At 40.5% G+C, this 16,532-nt stretch overlaps 1 protein-coding gene across 1 annotated transcript in view; it reads right to left on the reverse strand.

The window, feature by feature from the left end:
• PLCL2 (phospholipase C like 2) overlaps window positions 1–16,532 on the reverse strand; it is a 174,932-nt gene that overhangs the window by 27,471 nt on the left and 130,929 nt on the right. The window contains exon 4 of the mRNA XM_018576309.1: window positions 4,604–4,679. Within this exon, the coding sequence (XP_018431811.1) occupies window positions 4,604–4,679 (76 nt within the window). The remainder of the gene's footprint in view (window positions 1–4,603; window positions 4,680–16,532) is intronic.

Raw genomic sequence — 16,532 nt, forward strand, 5'->3', positions numbered from 1 at the left:
TGGAGGAGGGGCTTCTTAAAATTTTGCTTTGCAGTGATATGCAAGCAAAAAAATATAAATCAGTCATTTCAAGTAGTAAAATCCATTTTCAACATTTTTATTTCTTGGATATATTTTTAAATAAATCATATCAATTGTTAATAAGGAACTTACTGATTAAATTCAAATGCACATATAAAAGCATGACAGAACACATCATCTTATGTAATGGAGACAAGTAGAGAGAGGTGCTCTGTAGTCCAATCGATGAGAACTCAGGAAGGCTCACGGAAATGCCTGGAATATTAGTGCAGTACAGGTAGCATTGTCAGCTCAGTATCGGAAGTTAGGAGCTCACTAGATTTGTGGAATGATTAACATATATTGTCCGGTACATGCAGCATTTTTTAAGATATAAAACATGGGGAAATGTGCATGTATTGTAGTGATTAGAATATATGTCTGCTGTAAATAGGTTTACATGACAAAATGTATATTATACATTTATACTTTTCCCAGGTATAGTGGGTCATGTGACATGTTCTCCAGTGACAGTGACTGGGCTTAGCAGCCAATGGATGAACCTGGAGCAGGGTCACATGGGACTAAGGGAATCGCATCCGGTGCAATTTCAGCACCGGATGCGAGAGAGTAAGAAGCAGTAAAGGAATACAGAATGATAAGTATAAGGGGGTTGGGGGGCCCTTCACCTCACCTGCATAAGCAGGGTAACAAGATTTCTTTAAATCACTCTGTGTATAGGACTTTCTAGGTTCAGTCAGTTTAAAATGTTTAAACTCCAAACTTTTCTACTTAATTTTGATTGCAGAAGTAATATAAATGTTCCTCTGACCCCTCGATCACTAATGAGTTTTCCAAATATTGAAATTTGTAAAATTTTAGTTGCATTTTGGAAAGTGCTACTTTGAACCGATTCAAGTCAATGGCTCATTAATAAATAGCTGATCAAAAGCTAAATCTACTGTACACACACCCATATTCTTCCATAAAAAACAATCCTTTTCATTTTTAGATTTTCACATGCCTGTTTGGTGATACTGAAGCTGCGTTGTGAGTCACAATGTATAGTTGCTGGGATGCCAGTGACAAGTATTCTGGGATTTGACCCATGGCCTCCCACTTTTATATGGTCATATATTTGGCAGTAAGCTTTTATTTTAACAAATGCTCTGAATGTTCTGTTACTTTAATACCTTGACATTTAAAAGTCATAAAACTAGGCTAAAAAAATATACAACCTAAACTGTTTTTCCAACACGGAGGTAAAACAATATTGTACATAAAATCAGAAATAAAAGTACTCAGATCTGACAGCTAAATGAGAATTGATGCAAAATTTCCATTACAGGGGTTTTTTGGCTGCCATTGCAAACCTGCAGTTAATATGATGCCTCGTATTATCAAAGATGACATGTATTCCTTTTTCTTGGACTGTACCCTCTCGGTCTATAACCTTCTGCAATGAAATCTAAGACTGGTGGCATGGGGTAAACTTTGGTTCCTGTTGCTGCTCCATATCTTGGTAACATTGGTGGCCATCATATGTCTTTAATTTGCCATGATCACCTAAGAGTAGGCTCTCAGTTCAAGCAATGGTTTAATTTTGTTACACAAAACAAGTTAAAGTGGAAATAAGGCTCAAAAAAAGATTTGCCAGCGCTGCTGCCAAACTCTGCTTAAACTTTCTTCTAGCCATTTATTTCTAGGTTTTCAATAGAACTCTCACCAGGTCTTTATTGCTGTGTACTGTTATTGAAAGTCATCCTCTCTGTCTGACTTCAGGGACTGAAAGTGATGACAAAGTCCAAATGTTTGAGCTGTCATTAAAACATGAATAGCGGGGAAATCTTCCAATGAGGGCACTTGTTTTATAGACAAATATCTAAGAAGGGTTCTCTCACTTTGGAGAGGTTTCTTTTCACTTGCTGTTGTGTCTACAGGACAGGAAGAGAAATAAAAGCTCCACAATAGAACACAACAATAAAAAAAACCGATATGGATTTTAACCCTTCCCTACTCTATCCACAACTAATAAAAATAGGACTTTTGTACTTACCATACAATCCCTTTTTTGGAGTCCATTGAGGGACACAGCTTGATGACAATTAAGCAACCTAGGATTATACTGCCACATGCAGGAGCAATGGACACTAAGCACACAAAAATTGAAGGCCTAAACACTATAACGCCTCCCACCTGCCCAGTTGTAGCAAACAGTCAAAAGAGCGAGTAATAGCATACAAGGGGAAAGTGCAGTGTTCCTCAGTGGACTCTGGGAAAAGGATATTACAGGGAGTACAAAAATCCTATTTTCTCTATTGTTCATTGATGGATGCATCTTGATGAAAATTAAGCAACCTAGGAATATCCAAAAGCAATCCAAACAGAGGGGTGGACACACCAAAAAACAGATGAACCAACCCAAAAAGAGAACGCAAACAAATGGCAAAGACAATAAATAGCCACTAGCAGAACCTTTTAGATCAAAACTAGCATCTACAGAGGCAGACAGATCAACCCTGTAAAACTTAGAGAACGTGTGAGCTGAAATCCTGGTTGCAGCATTACAATCTGACATTGAAAAACACTAATTTTAACAGGAGAAGGAGGAAGTTTATCTTGTAACCTTAAACCTACACAGTGGGGGTGAATCAATGTCGTACACAGGAAAGATAACACAATATCTTCATTAAGGTGAGACTATGGAGTTCCTCCTGAAGTGGGAGCAATGTAAGAAACGTGATTTGTTTTTTAAATGAAGTGTTCATTGAAATACTTGGTATGTTGGAACAATTGCCTTCGATATTCTTCACCGTGTGTATATATATTTTTACTAAATGCTGCTACCATGGTATGCTCACCCGGCATTTTAACCAGGTGAGCATTTCCACGTAAGTGCATCACCAGTATTCTAATCTCTGCGCTTAGAAGCTATTTCACCTTATTTAAACAGCAATCTAATGCCAATTTATTGAAGATTGCGTGGGAGAAATGTAACAGTCATTCCATCCTCATTATGTGAAGGAATACTGTGTAAGCCTGTTTGCTGTGATGTGAATATTGTTTTTTTCTGGCCAATTGAGGAGGTGAGCATCATGCATCTATGTGCTAATAACTGTGGATTTGCTGATACTATTTGAGGCATCTCATGTCCTTAATATTTGTCATTAAGGTTTAATGAAGAAACCACTTTGGGTAAAAAGCAGGTTCTCGGTCTATATATATTTTGCACTGATTGCCAACATCCCTGTGCACATAGGGACTGAGAGCCAGGCCTCCCTCCCCTGGGTTCCCATAGTTAGTCCACAGTCAATGGTTTGAACTCTCCAGAGATGGCTACCACACCGGCGTGGGAACACTCCATTCAAGATGTCAATAATGCAGGAGGAAAAGGAGGTGGGAATTTTAAAAAGGCAGTATGGACATATTCAGTGCCTAAATGCCATCGTAAGCAGGAAATCACAACTCTGACTAGGAAGTGCACGTGTGAAGAAAAAGGTGGTTCTGCCCATTCACAAATAAAAAGGTTTACAGGCAAATCTAATAGAAGAGACAGATATTTAATTTCCTTCACAAAGAGCCCATTCTAATAAAGAGGAGGACTGCCCCATGTGGCCAGCTTGAGCAGCACAACAAAGTACAAGGCAAGCCCAGTAGTAAAGATTTTACAAATGGCCAGATAGCTTCAGTAGCAAAAACCCCACATGTAGCCTCAGTACCAAACAGATGAAAAACCTCAAGACAGCATAAGGCAACAGTGAGATTTCAAAGCCGAACACAGAAAAACTGCCTCAGCTCTGATCCTGATAACTTTACAAGCAATCGTCAGATATACTGGCCTGACCGGAAACGGAGTACTGTGTAATTGGAAAACAGATGGGTTGTCACCAATGACTACAGGATTGTCACAGAGAGATTACCAGAATACTTAATGAACTTTGAAAACCTGCGTTTCTTGGTTGACTTCCAAAAATTCAGGGCTATCGCAGAGGGAACACCAGTATACTTGTATGAATATACAGTATATAGTATGTATGAATAATATATATACTGGGAAAACCTGCATTTGGTGACTGATTGGAGAGACTTCCAGGATTTAAGCAACAGACGTGAATCTACCAGCAGCTGTTGATAGTTGAAATATCTTCCAAAGAACCAATAAACAGCAGAGCTGAAGAAAAACACATCCACTCTACTGAAGACACTAAGCAAATCTGAGCATGTAGGTAGGAGGGTTATACCCTTAAAGGGGCAAGCCTTCAGGGTGTATGTGCCTAGTATTCATTTCTCAGGTAGGCAGCAGTACAACCCTGTGATGCTTAATTATCATCAAGCTGTGTCCCTCAAAAGACAAGAAAAAAAGAGTGTTTCCTTTAATTTTCAATTTGGATTAAAGTGCCCTTTTAAAAATCTCAATTGTATTTATACAACAAGTGTTCATTTGTGGCAAGGATAGCAACAGCTTTAGTGGTGGTTTTATTAAATCCCTCCAGCTCTCAGAATTACATTAGTGTACAATTCAGGCATCCTGTTTTAAACCAACATTACAGGGAGGAGAAATGTAAAATCTTGAACGGCAGTATAATCATGCTATTTCACTTACCAGTCTTTTGACACTGTACTATCTTCTCATAAACACTATCCGCATTCTCAATTAGAGCCTTGCTGCTTTGGATTATCTGTGGGTTAAAACAATACAAAATGTAAAATATAATGCATAAAAATGTACACTACATGCGTGCATGTTGGAGATTGAAGGGTTTTATATATGATTAATCTCCAGTAACAAAGGGGAACACCAGAAGAAATATTTTTAGCTTCTTTATGAATAATGGATAGCTCTTTTCAAGCTCTGTTCACAATAGTATGTTTTGAAAATCAGAGCTTTAGTATAATTCGTGCTTATGTATAAGAGGCACACCACTCCACATGCAGTAGTGCCTGGAGAGAACTCTTAATACATTTGTTTTCTTTACACATGTATTTTAAAAGCTAATGCAAAACAATGCTACCCAGACAAATCGAAAATCCCTCTGCTCTGAGAACAATTGTTAGCAGCAAATAGAACAGGAATAACCAGTTTAAGGGTTCATGAAATGAATGGAGGTGTTGCCCCTTACTTCATCCCAACTGCCATTCTTTTAGGACAGTTTAGAAAATTTAAAAAACATCTGACTGATTGCCCTGGTTAATACTTTCATTTCCACTGCAGCAGATGTTAAAGAAATTCCAAATGCCATGAAGTAAATCACAGGGTTGGTAATGGGATTTGCTGCAAGGCACCCATATGCTGGATGCAAAAATTATTAGGAAAGAAAATACTTCAGTCTATGGCAAATTATACCTACACAGATTCTAACTACTCCTTTTCAAGGGCAAATCCAGGTAAATGGGTATATAAACACTCAGACATATACAGGAATTGTACTATTAAAAGTCAATATCAGCTGTGCTATAGTTACATAGTCAGGTTGAAAAAAAACACAAGCCCATCGAGTTCAACCGATAGAGATGTGGAGGAAAAAAAACAAAAAAAGAGAAGAAAAGCCAAAACAGAACGCTATGCCCACAGCTATCCCCTGTTGATCCAGAGGAAGGCAAAAAAAAAACCCTATAAAGCATGGTTCAATTTGCTCCAACAGCGGAAAACAATTCCTTGCTGATCCCATAAGGCAATCGGATATTCCCTGGATCAACAATCTCTGATGATTAATATACCTATAAGAACTAAATATCCATGCTATGGAAGGGTACAGTGTAGTACAGCCTTTCTCAACCTGATGGAACCCTCGAAATGAGATCTCAAGAAATCCTTGCTAAAAATGATTACATCTATATTTTACAATAAAACAGAATGATCAGTAAGTTATTGAAAGATTTAAATAGGACACCCAGAAAGGATTTTTTTTTTACAACACTCTGTTGATCTATATGACAAAAATAATCATGAAATGAAACAAATAACAGTGGCCAGAAAAGAAAGACAGACTGTTTAATTTGAGTTGTTTACACTAGTCATCAGTAGAAAAGTGTTACCCTGCATTGGTGGCCAGTGAAAAATGCTGCTTTATAGAGCTGCAGCTAACGGTTATTTTCAAAATAGATTAGTTAGCCGATTATTGAGTTAACATTTGGTGGTCAGTGGAAAAAAATTACCCTTACACTGGTGATCAGTGCAGAAGTGACCCCTAACATTGGATGTTAGTGAGACATTGCTCCCTTACATTGGTGGTCATTGCAAGTGGGGGATCAACCTGTCCTTGTTCTATGCTCCAGAAACTTCTAGTATCCTCTGGTGGAACCATTGAACCCTGTTTGAGAAAGCCTGGTGTAGTACATCGATTTTCTGTACTGGCAGTTGTCTGTAAGGTCTTTCAGCATAAAGTTATCAAATTTGGAAGTGGGGCTAGTATTGTGTGGGGACAGGGTTTACTGTTAACTTGGAGTTTTCCTTATAGTTCTGGGATCATAGGAAATGTTTATTAAAAACAAAAAATTAGTTTTTGAAACATTCTCTCTTTTGCATTCATCTCCTGTTGCACCTGACATTTTGTTTATCTTCTAGGAGTTTCAGAATAATTATACACTTTGTAAAAGTGGCTGCTTCGGTGAAATTACAGGCTGCAAGTAATCATCAGTGATGCATTTACACTCTTTAATGTCTTGCTGAAAAACTTAGCATCCTCAGCACAGAGAGCTTTAGTAGCACATCTGAAGTTGAAAATAAAGGTGAGAGCTGGAAAAGGTTACTGTGATTCAGTTTGAAATGTCAAAACCTAAACCAGAGATCCAAGTATATATTTAAAAACTTACTGCGGGACTTAAAGGAGAACTATGAGGTGAGTGCTTTTCACTCACCTCATAGTTCTAGCCGACCTGTGACAATGAGACTGTCACAGGTCGGCTCAGTAGATCGGGAGGTGAGCGAAAACACCTCCCGATCCCCCTCTCCCCGCTCCGATCTGCCAGCGCTGACTGGCGGAACGGACGGGGGAGGGGGCGGGTACAGCTGGCTCTGCCTCTAGATAGGCAGAGCCAGCTATCACTCACACAGCTGGGCGGATCCCGTCAGCTAAGTCGTGATCCGCTCCGGCATCTCAGTATACCGCGAGCTGTAGCTCGCGGTATACTGAGCTTAGGGTAACGGGAGGATGCTAGTTTGTGTCCTCCCGTTACCCGAAGGAGAACTATGGGGAAAAACACTGACCCCATAGTTCTCCTTTAAGAGAATAATGTGACAAACTATCTAGCAATCAGAGATAGAAACATTCCCTTAAAAAACAATTATGCACCACAACTAAGAAAAGATTTGTTTAGTCAAACGGTATTGGTTTTTCCATCAAGGCCAATTTCTTTTTTAAATGATTATTTAATGATTTAACAATCCATTGATTGCAATTAGTTTATGAAAGATATGATTCCTTCATTAAAATAATTGGTGTATGAAACCATTGCACATTATTATGTTATGATGGCCAGCATTAAAAGGCTTTAAAGCTGAATTCCAGGCACATATTTAAAAAAATCAATTAATGCAGCCGGCAGCTGCCGATGACAGAATGCCTAAAAACGGAGCTAGCAGCTGATTGGTAGATTAGTTCGCCTGAGAATTTTCCAACTTGCTGGCCAGGCTGGTGTCAGCACCCACCATGCAAATGTGTCCAGTTCATCAGGCACCAGCCAAAAGTTGTACCCTACTTTAGCCCACCGGAGAAGGAGCTGCAGGGACTGGTCTAGAAGCCCAGAGGGAGCCGACAGGACCAAGTGAGTAATACAGCTTCATTTGAGTCCCCTAGACTAAATGAGTACTTAACTCTTGCAGTGTGGGGGTACCCCCACAGCAAGGGTAAGTTTTTAGTTTGCCCGACGTTCTTCTTTAAGTAATGACAGCCTACATGTTTCCCTCAGCAGATGTGTACTTTAAATACTGCTCCAATAGTTCCCTAATATCCGTTGATACCCAAATGATTCCCTGCACAGCAGAAATTAGACATAGGGTAGTGAGTACTTAACATAAGTACCTCAAGAGTTACCACATTAAATACTAGGTGTCACCCAACCAACTGTGCAGAGTGGCAAGTATGTTTAAATCATGAGCGGCTAAACAGAAGTGAAAGTTTGGAAGGTAGAACAGTTCAAATACATGTCTGACCACTTTAAGGCAGCGGAATGTTTTCAAAGTAATAAAAAGGATTATTCATTGGTACTAGTCACTTAAAGTGGACCTTTACCCGCTTTCACTAAAAATGACATCAGCATGCTGGTCTGCCTGCTGATATGAAATCATCTTACATTCATTAGTTAAACAAATATATTTTTCTTTTACTTATAATTACCGTTTTTCCTGGTCCTCTTGGGCATTAATGATGCAGCCTGTTTCCAGGCGTTGCATCCTGGGAAGGTTAGATCACAGTGCATTGCTGGGAAATCTCATCTTTAATCCCATGAGATCTCAGGGAAAGGCTTTTTCCTCCACTGAGATGATGTGCAAGGTCACATGCTCTAGTTGCATGTGCCAGAGTTACAGGAAGTAAAGGGAGATAAAGAAATCTGCCCTTAGTAAAAATGGGCACCGTGAGAATAATAGGGGGAAAATAAAAAAAAAAGGTATGCCAATAATACAAATCCTGCAATTATCTATAAGTATGTGTTTGTAGATTGCCTTTACTAAACGTTTCTAAAAAGGTGTCAATTCAAAGATATGGGTAAAGATCCTATTTAAGTAAAATAATAAGACATTGTAGAGATACGGCATGGAACATGGGTACAGACAGACATTTTCTAACAATGGCATAATGCCTTATGCCTCTGTATATGTAAAACTAGCTGCACCTATGAAGAGTGCAAGAACACCAATTTAAAAGGTATTTATATAACAAATATATTATACATTCCTGGGCAAACTTCTATCACTTCAGTGAGCACAACTCAATTTTGCAATCACATTTTTTTCCAATTAGCTCTCTCCTTCCTTTGCTGAGCCCACAGCTTATCTGCCTGTACACATTTCCATTGCACCTGCTCCACTCTCCTCTAATCAATATCAAATATACTTCCACAGATTCTGATTAGCGCTCCCTAGTATCAGGAAGAAGTCCCAAAGGTGGTCTAAGGCAGAACAAAGGTCAAAGCTGCAAAGTGACAATTTAATAGAATGCAGCAGACTTTCAAATACAAAAGATCCTTGAGAAAGCCTATAACGTTACTATAAAGAGGTAACATTCATTACTGTAAGATAAAAAAAAGGAAAAGACAACAAAAGTCCACTCCACCTTTGTAAAGGTGCCCATACACTGCTCGATTCTCGTACGAGAAATGATTAGCATTTATTGTGGTAATGAAGACCGTGATGATGTATATGTGTGTACATTTTCATGACTCACATTGCAGGCTTTCTTAATTTTTTATGAAGTTTGTATTAGGCCTGAAGCCTAAAAATTCTAAATTTTTCTCCACAGGAAATTCAGTCTGACACCGGGATCAAACTGTAAACAGCTTCCCCCGTCCGTGTTACCCATCGGTCTAAAGACCTGTAACGCCATCACACCTAATGCAGATCCTTTAGACAAGGGGACACCGAGGGACATACCACAGAGGGAGAGAGAGGTGAGCATTCACTGCTGCAGGACTGAGGATCAGGTGAGTATATCTTCTTTATTTTTTACTCCTAGACCAAAAAACAGGCTCACTTATTTTGAAAAATGTCCAGGTATGAATATAGCAAATCTTCACTTTTTGAGTTCAGGTCCAGTTTCATCTGCCCCTAGTGTAAGCTTCTAAAACCTAACCCAAATTATAAAAGCCCAGTGCCACCATTTTGTATAATTAAAAAACCTAATGCCCAATAGCTGTAAAAAATAAACACTTTCACTGCAATACTGATCCACTCTCCAGTGCTGTCCCCATAGACTGTGATTCAGCACACAAAAGGTGTTGGGATTGAAGCCCTGACCTTAAGGCTCCATTCATATCTAAGCATGAGTGTTTCAAGCATCTTTTTCAGGCTTTTTATTTATTTAATATTGGTATTTATATAGCGCTGACAATTTACGCATCGCTTTACATAGTTGCACATACACATCAGTCCCTGCTCCCAAGGAGCTAACAATCTTAAGTCCCTGTCTCATATGCATACATACAGGAGCCAATTAACCTTGGAGTGTGGGAGGAAACCAGAGTACCCGGAGGAAACCCACACAAGCACAGGGAGAACATGCAAACTCCTTGCCGATAGTTTCCTGACCGAGATGTGACCCAGGGACCCTCAGTGCTGCAAGGCAGAAGTGCTAACCACTACGCCACTGTGCTGCCCACTTTTTTTTAAGTGTTTTTCAGCATTTTTACATGTGTCGACATGCGTTTGTCAAGCAGTTTTAATAGTTTTCAAGCATTTTCAAGCATTTTGATGCACATTTTTCAGCGTGTGCTGTCCTCTATTTTGTTCCCCAGTGTTTTTTGCAGAGGAAGGCTGGCTCTTGTGCAACAAAATGCTTTTTAGTCTATGGGGCCCAAAGTGCAGAAATCTGCAGACAAGTAGCTAATGTACTTTTTACAGCAACAGCCATTTTGCTACAGGCAACATAACGTTCAGGTGTGAACATTGATCATAGAACACAATGGGATTCCTTGTGTTCAGCTTTTTATAGCTCCAAGCTTTGAGCAACAAAACATTTAAGTAAGATAGGGGACTAACCCTACCCTATTTTAACCTCTAAACTATTTCCCAACACTAAGTATAGGGGGATACTGCATACCTATGCTGTCCTGTGCCAGGAGCCGATATGATCTACGAAAGATCACAGTGACACCAGACAATCTCTTGGGGCTGAAAGCTACTGATCTGAGACAAAAGGCAGAAGCAACAATACATGCAATATGATCCAAATCAAAGTTAAAGTAGAACTATGAGATGAGTGCTTTTCACTCACCTCATAGTTCTAGCCGACCTGTGACAATGAGACTGTCACAGGTCGGCTCAGTAGATCGGGAGGTGAGCGAACACATACCGGCATTCGCTCACCTCTCGATCCTGTCACGGGTGACAGGAGAAGGGCTGGATTCCCCCCTCCCCGCTCCCATCCGCCAGCGCTGACTGGCGGAACGGACGGGGGAGGGTACAGCTGGCTCTGCCTCTAGATAGGCAGAGCCAGCTGTCAGTCACGCAGCTGGGCGGATCCCGGCACAATTGTCGGGATCCGCTTCAGCTGCGGCGTCTCAGTATACCGCGAGCAGCAGCTTGCGGTATACTGCGGCGTCTCAGTATACCGCGAGCTACAGCTCACGGTATACTGAGCCTAGGTTGACGGGAGGACGCTAGTTTGTGTCCTCCCATTACCCTAAGGAGGACTATGGGGAAAAGCCTTTACCCCATAGTTCTCCTTTAAAATGGATCTCTCAAATGCAGCACAAACAGAAGCATAACACAAATAGCCATGTCAACTTGCCTTAAGATTCCAGTATATAGGGAGAAGGTTACTAAACCTGGTGTACATGTTAACCTACATCATGGGCTGATGGTCATTTTCCCCTCATAATCTCAATGACTCTAACAACATCAGGTCTGTCTCTGGAAGCAGTTGCATTCCACTAATTATGAATTACAAATAAAATGTACAAAATATCATTCTGTAGGAGCTGTTGCTGTGCCCACACAGCAATCTTGAAACACAGAAGCTAGTTATTATATTGTATATCTGATTTAACGTTAGAAGAATAACAACCTTCCTGTGGCCTTTCTTCCATTGAAATGCGGGTTTTGAAAGTTTTAGTTCTTCATATTTCCCTGCAGGATGCTAAATAAATGTTATGCTGCACAGTTTTAAGGCTGCAAGGCTATACGGTTAACCACATTTCTTTTGTTACATATAAAACATCTAATAATGTGAACAAGGTATTATTTTTGTGTACTCTGATTTGTCAAACTGCCATTGTTACTTAGGGATTAGAGTAAATAGAAAGAGAGCTGTCCTTTAGGAGAATCACTTGGCTTGAAAGCATTTAGCAGAACTATGGTTTAATTTCAATTTCTTGCTTGAATACTATACATCTTATAAACCTGGCCTTTCTTCTTACAGGCTCTTCAAGCTTTCTCCTTATTGTATTATATGTGATAAGACATTTCTTGTTATCTTTCATCACAGATTCTTTCTTCACACGGTCAGTCCAGACAAAGGTGATATTTTAGTTATAGGTAGAGCCTGGTGGGCTTAGTCAGGCTCTAACGTCTTATACATCTGGTATGCCCCAACAGGGAGATCTCCTTGTCATCATTTCCGACTCTTTACGGTGTACATGTTTTGAGTGTTTCTAACCAACGTCAGCATCTTCTATTGCATTCTACTGTAAATATGTGTTTATATTTGGTGCAGGCTGTATTGGGGGTTATGATATGGTTGGGCCTTGAACTTTAGTACTGTGGTGAACTTATTCATCGGCCTTGAACCTATTTAAAGAGTTTCCCACCCCTCATCAGATAACATTCATCACAGCTTTATTGGTGGTTTGACCATGCCAGTCATTGACCTTGCCTTCATTTTCTGATTTAACGATCCTTTAATGTCACTTTAAGTGCTTCATGCTTCACCTGTCAGAAGCCGGTTGAAGTGCCAGGTATACAGACTTTTAAGCACATTTCTGTGCTTGATGATCTGCATTAGAGGGCGGGAAGCACATCAGAGGTCTAATGTCTTCATAAAGAGAACCTGTCTCTTGCCGTCACATAGGGGATTGTTAGCCCTTTTGTGATGGCAAAAGTTAAGTGAAAAAAAATGTAAACAAGTATACAAAGTAAAAACTAATGAAACAAAAAGTTTTAAAACCACCACTGCCAACCCCGCCATCTGATTCTAATGAACACAAATTAAGTGGCCCCGAAACGTTGGCTGTTTGATGCATGTGATGATTTAATAAAAAGTGCTTTACTAGTTATAGGATTGGGACAAACCCTGTAACACTGCCAGGAGTGCTTACAAAGGTTACCTTGTATTCAAAGTTTTACAGGGTTATTCACAAAAGGGCGAAGAGTTTGGAGAAGGCAGGAGAAGTGAACAATCTAGGACAAAATAGCTGATTTGGAAAAATTCTCCAATGCAGCTCACTTTCCAGTTCAGCTATGTTGTCCTAGACCAGGGGTAGCCAAACTGCAGCCCTCCAGCTGTGGGGAAACTACAAATACTATCATGCATCTGTCTCAGTAGGCCATGCCTGCGGCCTTTTGTGAATAACCCTGTTAATGTTTTTTCCAAAAGAAAAAAATGTTGCTGTAACAGAGAAATAAAATGTTACAGGAGTTAGGCTTTAATTTTTTAGTAACTTGTCCATGTTAAACTATCATGTCCACAGGGTAACAATGGTGCATTGGTTTCAAGGTAAAAGCAGTGGAAAAACAACAGACCTACTGGCAGGATAAAAAAGTCAGAAAACTATGGACAGATTACAGCATATAGTTGAGCTTAAATTTTGCCCATGATTCCAATAAAAAAAAAGTCCCTGAATTTCAGTCAAGTGACTTTGCCTGGAATAAGAGGAAGTTATCATTCTGCTGTGGTGGCAGGAAGGATTTTCTCAGTCTCCGCTCAGTCCCAGTTGTCATACAGCAACATTTTCACTTTTAAAGGAGAACTATGGGGTAAGTGTTTTTCCCCATAGTTTTCCTAAGGGTCATGGGAGGACAAACTAGCGTCCTCCCGTGACCCACAGCTCAGTATATCGCAAGCTACAGCTTGCGGTATACTGAGACCGCCGCAGCCCGGACGGATTCCCGACATTACTGTGGAGATCCACCAAGCTGCATGAGTGACAGCTGGCTCTGCCAGCTGAGTAGAAAGGAGGGGGCGGTCCTTTCTACTCAGCGCTGGAGGATCAGAGCGTGGAGAGAGAGAATCCCTGCTGGGAGCCGTTAATGACAGTCACGGCTCTCTGCAGGGAGATGATCGAGAAGTGAACGAGCACCGGTATGTGTTCGCTCACTTCCCGATCTATTGAGCCGACGTGTGACAGTTTAATTGTCACACGTCGGCTCGACCTATGAGGTGGAGTGAAAATAAAGACCTGCACTAGAACAGTGTGACCACAATCCATGTTAGCATGCTGAAGCTTATAGGGGAATTCCAGTATATACAGTTTTTTGCTTTGAAAGACAAAAAAATGGCAGAACCATCATATGTTAATGTAGACACTGTTAAGATATAAACTACATAACACAGTATAGACCTATTTGATTTCACTATACCCAGCCTTTGTGCTGCAGATAGCTTCATCCACATAGAGCAATATTGCAGGGCTGTGAGAGGCTACAGACATGGCAGTCAATGAAAGAATGGCCATTACCTATGCCATGCAATGGTCAAACTGCCCACCCACAGCAATGGAGAGCTAATAAAAAATAAATAAAAGGATGGGGTCCCAGTGTTTCTTTTGTAGTACAAAAGCACGCCCATGTCTTGCACTACTGGAATATATAAAAGGAAATCTCCACGCAAAGAAAGCAAAACAAAACTTACCCTTGCAGTGGGGCTACCCCCACACTGCAAGGATTAAAGTGATATTAAAGTGTAAAGGTTTTTTAAGCTATTTCAAATGCTGATTAAATCACTTACAATAGATGCTATTCCTTGATGTTTAAAAGCTTTAGTTTCCTGCAGAATCAGCTGGTCCCCTGAGCACTGGCCCTTATATCCTGTTTTAGGGTTTTAGTCCCTTTTCCCTTGCAGGCTCCTAAGGAGACCCCTTGTGTGTGCTAGTAAGCTGTGTGTGTCTTCACAAACACGCAGACACAGCAAATCAAGCCACTCCCCTTCCCCCTCTCCTCCCTCTGCCTTACTCCTTCTTCAAGCTAGTAAATGGTCAGGAAGTTCAGGGAAGCCGACCTGAGACAGTTGCAGTTGTTCAGAGATACAATGATTGTAAGTACTTGGCAAAAAAACACTTTGCTGGTCACTGTACAGTATATTTGTTTGATCTGGATTTATTATTGAAAAAAGTTTAAGAGTTTAATATTACTTTAAGTGCTCATTTTTTCTATCAGACTCAAATAAAGTTGTTTTACTTACCTGATCCTGGCTCCCACAGCGGTCAGCACTCACCTCTTCTTCCCCTCCACTCTAGCTTGTGGAATGTCCCTTGGTGCCTGTATGTCTACTGCAGATCTATGGATCTGCATAGGACGTGAAGACGTTGTCAGTGCTTAAGACCATGGGAGGCCAGGAGAGAAGAGGCTGCAGGGACCGGTCTAAAATCCTGGATGGAATTGGAAGGAGCAGGAATCAGGTAAGCAAAACACCTTAAATAGTGTTGCCTAGACATAAACGAGCACTTAGAAGAAAACTATGGGGTAAGTGTTTTTCCCCATAGTTCTCTTAAGGGTCACAGGAGGGCATATACTAGCATCCTCCCATGACCCAAAGCTCAGTATATCGCAAGCTACAGCTCGCGGTATACTGAGACCGCCGCAGCCGGGACCGACCCTGACATTACTGTCGCAATCCACCCAGCTGCATGAGTGACAGCGGGCTCTGCCTATCTAGAGGCAGAACCAGCTGTACCCGCCCCCTCCTCCGTCCGTTCCTCCAAACTGTCACTGCTCTCTGCAGGGACAGGATCGAAAAGGGAGCGAGCGACGGTATGCGTTTGCTCACTTCCTGATCTATTGAGCCGACGTGTGACAGATTCATTGTCACACGTTGGCTCGACCTATGAGGCAGAGTGATTTTCACTCACCTCATAGTTCTCCTTTAACTCTTGCAGTTCAGGGGTAGTGCCACTGCAAAAAATTGTTTTTTTGTTTGCCCGGAGATGGGTTTTAATTTAAGGATTTTAAGCACAGAGAGATGATTGCACAATTGCACCTGTTAATAAAAAAAATATGCCATTTGATCGCAGAGTTATAGTACAGTGTACTGACACAGATAGACTGTGCTCAGAATACCTCAGGCTCACAAGACACATGAGTGTACAGGTTCCAAGGGAAAGGTTGAACCAGGCTTAGGTTAATTAGTTGACATGTTAGTAAAAAAAAAATATATATATATATATATAATTTAAAAAAACACAGGTAAATTAAATAATAGCTCAAAAAGTGTAAAAACATATTATGGTTTCCCTTTAAAGCAGAACTCCAGCAAAAAAATAACAAAATAAAAATGAATAGTGCATTACAAGATATAAATAACAAAACCAGTGTATGATGCAATATTTACCATTAATACAGATATTTCACCTGCAGAACCTTTTTATGCCACTAGATGTTCTCAATCTGATGACCAGTATCACTCAACCCACTTCCTCTGAGCCCAGGTGGTCTTGGACCCACCCCAGCCTGTGACTGGACAGTGAAAGAAAAAAGCAGCAAGAAACAGTTATCAGCATGCCTCTTGTCAGCACATGAACTGAACAGCTCATTGTACTACTGCTTTCTCTCACACTCTGGCCCTGCTGAAGAGGAACTGAAAGAGGCCAATGCCAGGTCAAATTTAGGTACTTGCATTTAAATATGCACTGATACCCACAGAGCTACATTAATGTGCGCCTTTTAT

The sequence above is a fragment of the Nanorana parkeri genome, unplaced genomic scaffold, assembly GCF_000935625.1.
Source record: "Nanorana parkeri isolate BGI_ZX_2015 unplaced genomic scaffold, ASM93562v1 scaffold4, whole genome shotgun sequence".
NCBI lineage: Eukaryota > Metazoa > Chordata > Amphibia > Anura > Dicroglossidae > Nanorana > Nanorana parkeri.